This window comes from Engraulis encrasicolus, chromosome 23 (assembly GCF_034702125.1).
Source record: "Engraulis encrasicolus isolate BLACKSEA-1 chromosome 23, IST_EnEncr_1.0, whole genome shotgun sequence".
NCBI lineage: Eukaryota > Metazoa > Chordata > Actinopteri > Clupeiformes > Engraulidae > Engraulis > Engraulis encrasicolus.
In genome coordinates this window covers 45,068,096-45,071,752 of record NC_085879.1, presented here as the reverse complement: position 1 = coordinate 45,071,752, position 3,657 = coordinate 45,068,096, and the positions used below count along the sequence as shown (strand labels likewise).

Genomic DNA, 3,657 nt, shown 5'->3' with positions numbered 1-3,657 from the left:
TGGTGCAAACCATGCCATGTGGCAATGAAAAGTGTGAAAATGAAATCCAGTCCGGAAGTCCAGCATCATTCTTTCTTCCCTTTGTGTGTGTGTGTGTGTGTGTGTGTGTGTGTGTGTGTGTGTGTGTGTGTGTGTGTGTGTGTGTGTGTGTGTGTGTGTGTGTGTGTGTGTGTGAGTGAGAGAAAGAGAAGTAGGGGGGAGAGGGGGAGGGGGGAGTCCTACAAATTGTTCTTTGTATGCCACTCATTGTAGCAGTCCCTCTTCACCGTAAAGCACAGCACTACCTGGCATGAAGTGCACTCTGTGGTGCTCTTCAGGGAACAGTTCACACACACCTCCGCCTCCCTGCTGTGCCATCTTCCGTGTAGTGCCTCAGTTTGTGATGTGCACCTTGGGGAGCTGGAGCAGGTGATGGAGGAGGGCCAGTTGAAGGTGACCCCGCTGCCTTCAGCTCCAACACCAGGGCCTCCCGGAACGCCTTCTGTGTAAGGGGGGTCTCATGCCTCTCTGCTGCCATACAGGAATGAAGTACAAAGGCGTTCACGATGGCAATGTCCAGAAAGTGATAGAAGAACGTCCTGTGCCACTTCCTGGTCTTGTGAACGGTGTTGTAAAACCCGATCATGGCATCAGAGAGGTCCACTCCCCCCATATGTCTGTGAAAATAAAAGATTACAAAAGTTTTGTTTAGCACATAGCATTACAATCATTGGTGGATTGTTACATACCCTTGAAGACAAAATAAAATAATGTATCTCAAGTACTTACTTGTTATAATCAGTGACAGCTGGTGGGGCAGGGATGGACTTCAGCTGCCACCGGCCATCTGTCCCTCTGACCCTCCTCTGAACGGTGGTCTGTGGGTTGTGGGCTGTGTGCATTGTGGAGCACAAGCGGACGTCCCTCGTGTCCTTCCACTGGACAAAAAGAACGGGATCATCTCTTATCCAGCGGATGGTACCACGTGGTGACTGAGAGGTGAGAGCTCCTGGACGTCTTCTCGGGTAGCCTATTCGCTGTTCTCTAATTGTTCCACAAGCCCATACCTTCTCGGCCAGGAGGTCCTTGAACAGGGTAGGGCTAGTATAGAAGTTGTCCACATAGAGCTTATAGCCCTGGCCAAGCACACGCGTGTCCACGAGATTCATGACTGAATCATAGCTGAGCCCCTTTTGAAGTGCCATGTTTCTCCCCTCATATACAAAAAAGTCCCATGTGTATCCGTTTGATGAATCTGCCAGCACAAAAAGTTTATACCCCCACTTAGTGGGCTTGTCTTTCATATACTGGCGGAGGATGGAGCGGGCTTTTGATTTCACCATCCTTTCATCCACTGCAATGTGTTGTTGGGGATGGTAGTGAGCTTTACACGCGGTCCTAATCTCGTCATAGAGAGGGCGGATCTTGCACAGACGATCGTAGGCCTGTGTTCCCCTCCTCCTGTCATTCTCTGCATCACTGTCTGGGTGGCTAATATGCAGCATGCTGGAGACAGCTGCAAATCTTCTCCCGGACAACATAGATGTGGGGAAGGGGAAATTGTAAAGTTCGTTCTTCGCCCAGTAGTCCCTTACAGACTTGGCCCCAACTAGGCCCATGTAAATCACCATACCAATATATGAAAGCAGATCCTCCAGGGACATCTGATGCCATCTATGAGGGTGGTTCCTTTGTCCATATATGTTAGAGTGATTTACTATTGTCTGTAGGGTGTTTCTTGTCATGAAGAGCATGAAGAGTTGCAGTATGGTGTATTGCACCCCCCCACGACCTGGGGCCCTGGAGCGCGAGCGGGGTTGAATGATGGTTGTGGTGGTATGATGTCATCCACGTCCATCCCCTGCCATGGCTGACCATTTCCCTCTGGCTCCTGTCGCCTTCCCTGTCCTCTTCCTCTTCCTCTTCCTCTTCCTCTCCCTCTTCCTCTTCCTCTGCCTCTCTTGGTGGCAGGTGTGGCGCTGGATGGCTGCGCTGCTTTCCTCTTCCTTGCTCTGGTGGTAGCCGGCGAAGAGGCTGATGGTTGATCGTCTCCTTCCTCCTCACCAACTCTCTGCCCCTCTTTCTCCACCTGGCTCTCCTCCTCCTCCCCCTCCTCCTCCTCCTGTTCAGGGAGCCAGTCTGCATCAGAGGATCTATGTGGAAAAAAACACAATATAATTGCAAATTATTATTTCATGTAACATTCAATTTGATGCATCTCTCTCTCCCTCCCTCTCTCTCCCTCTCTCTCTCTCTCTCTCTCTCTCTCTCTCTCACACACACACACACACACACACACACACACACACACACACACCCCTCCCCCCTATCGCACTCGGTCACTAAAAGGTGAGAGATTTTCAATGGCCCCTTCCCCCATTGCATACACTTTGTATCAGCTGTGAACCAAACACACACACACACACTAGGCAACAGGTAGTATAAATACAACATAAGCACAATTCAAAGCATTTACATTAGGCATTATGGATGAAAACAGCTAAACATATTCGTAATGCAAATTGCAACATGGCAACAGCACAATGTTCACCCAGAAAGAGAAATACATAGTACAGACAAATGCCCCCATTCATCCATTGCCTTCACACACAAACAGATAATCATAGCATACACTATAGGTTACATGCAGAATGAATACAATTAGAAAGCATTTGCAGCCGTAGTGGATGAACAATCGCTGTATTTACATTGCAACATTGCAACACTGCAACATCTCGAATGCGGTCCAAAACGCACTATGCAACTAGCAGTAAGTACAATCCAGTAGTGTAAATGAATATGTGACATCTGTTTACATTCAGTGAAAGTTTAGAAACAACACTTACATCTCCAAGGCTGGATCGAGTCCTTCCAAAAATGCCACAGAGTCAACCGATGACATGCTCCCTGCGTCGGACTCTTCGTCGCTGGATTGTAAAATCCATTCGGCTGCCTGTTGAGCAGTCATCTTAGTTGGGCCAGCAACATTCTTCTTCTTGCTCGTTGCCTTCTTACCAGACATTTTGCATGCAGTAGACTGTCTGTAAGACTGTACGCAAACTGTATGTCCCGTGCAGTCTTCCGAAGTCTGTGTAAAGACTACTGTTCTCTCGCGTAACCGTGCGTCCTCTCAAAACTCTACAGCTTGCTGTTTACGCGAGCAATTACGCAAACATCGAAAACAGCAAGTGGGTGGTTCTCTGTAAGTCCAAGGCAGTCGAGTGATAGCTCGTTTGAAAGCTATGAATCTCAACTATAATATTCAGTGACTCATGAAACCCGAAACTCTCACTGTCCTACGCCAATGGCGAGGTAAAGACGGGAGGTCAGATTTGAATAGCAGTGCCCTATTGGTCTTCAATCGCCTGTAACTTTCCATAGGAGGATCCGATTGGCTCGTGGGTGGTGTCAATCAAAAGCTAAGACCTTCGAGAACATCATTCAGGCACTGTTTTGCGCATTTCGTGCGGTGGAGTGGATTCCTTCGTCTTCAAAGACGCTTGTAGTGAAGAAATACAATTACACAACGTATGCAGGAAGCCAAGAAACATTGGGATTATCACAAAAACACAAGGATTTGAAGTAAATGGCCTGGATATTCCAACATTGTGGACACTGGATGACTCAGAGAAGAAATCTTGGACCATAAAACATTCATTGGGAATATTGAGAAATTTT

At 47.9% G+C, this 3,657-nt stretch overlaps 1 protein-coding gene across 1 annotated transcript; it reads right to left on the bottom strand.

Moving 5' to 3' along the window:
* Window positions 1-325: 325 nt before the first annotated feature.
* Window positions 326-1,770, bottom strand: LOC134440032 (piggyBac transposable element-derived protein 4-like). The gene is made up of 2 exons (XM_063189960.1): window positions 769-1,770; window positions 326-656 (listed from the first exon to the last, which is right to left on the bottom strand). The coding sequence occupies exons 1-2, from the start codon at window positions 1,731-1,733 to the stop codon at window positions 326-328; spliced, it is 1,296 nt and encodes a 431-aa protein (XP_063046030.1). The 5' UTR covers window positions 1,734-1,770.
* Window positions 1,771-3,657: the final 1,887 nt, after the last annotated feature.

Excerpts from the sequence above, each read along its gene's own strand:
- LOC134440032 (XM_063189960.1), bottom strand. The coding sequence starts at position 1,733 with ATGCTCTTCATGACAAGAAACACCCTACAGACAATAGTAAATCACTCT. Across the intron at positions 657-768 it reads GCTGTCACTGATTATAACAA|ACATATGGGGGGAGTGGACC; the intron begins GTAAGTACTTGA and ends TTATTTTCACAG.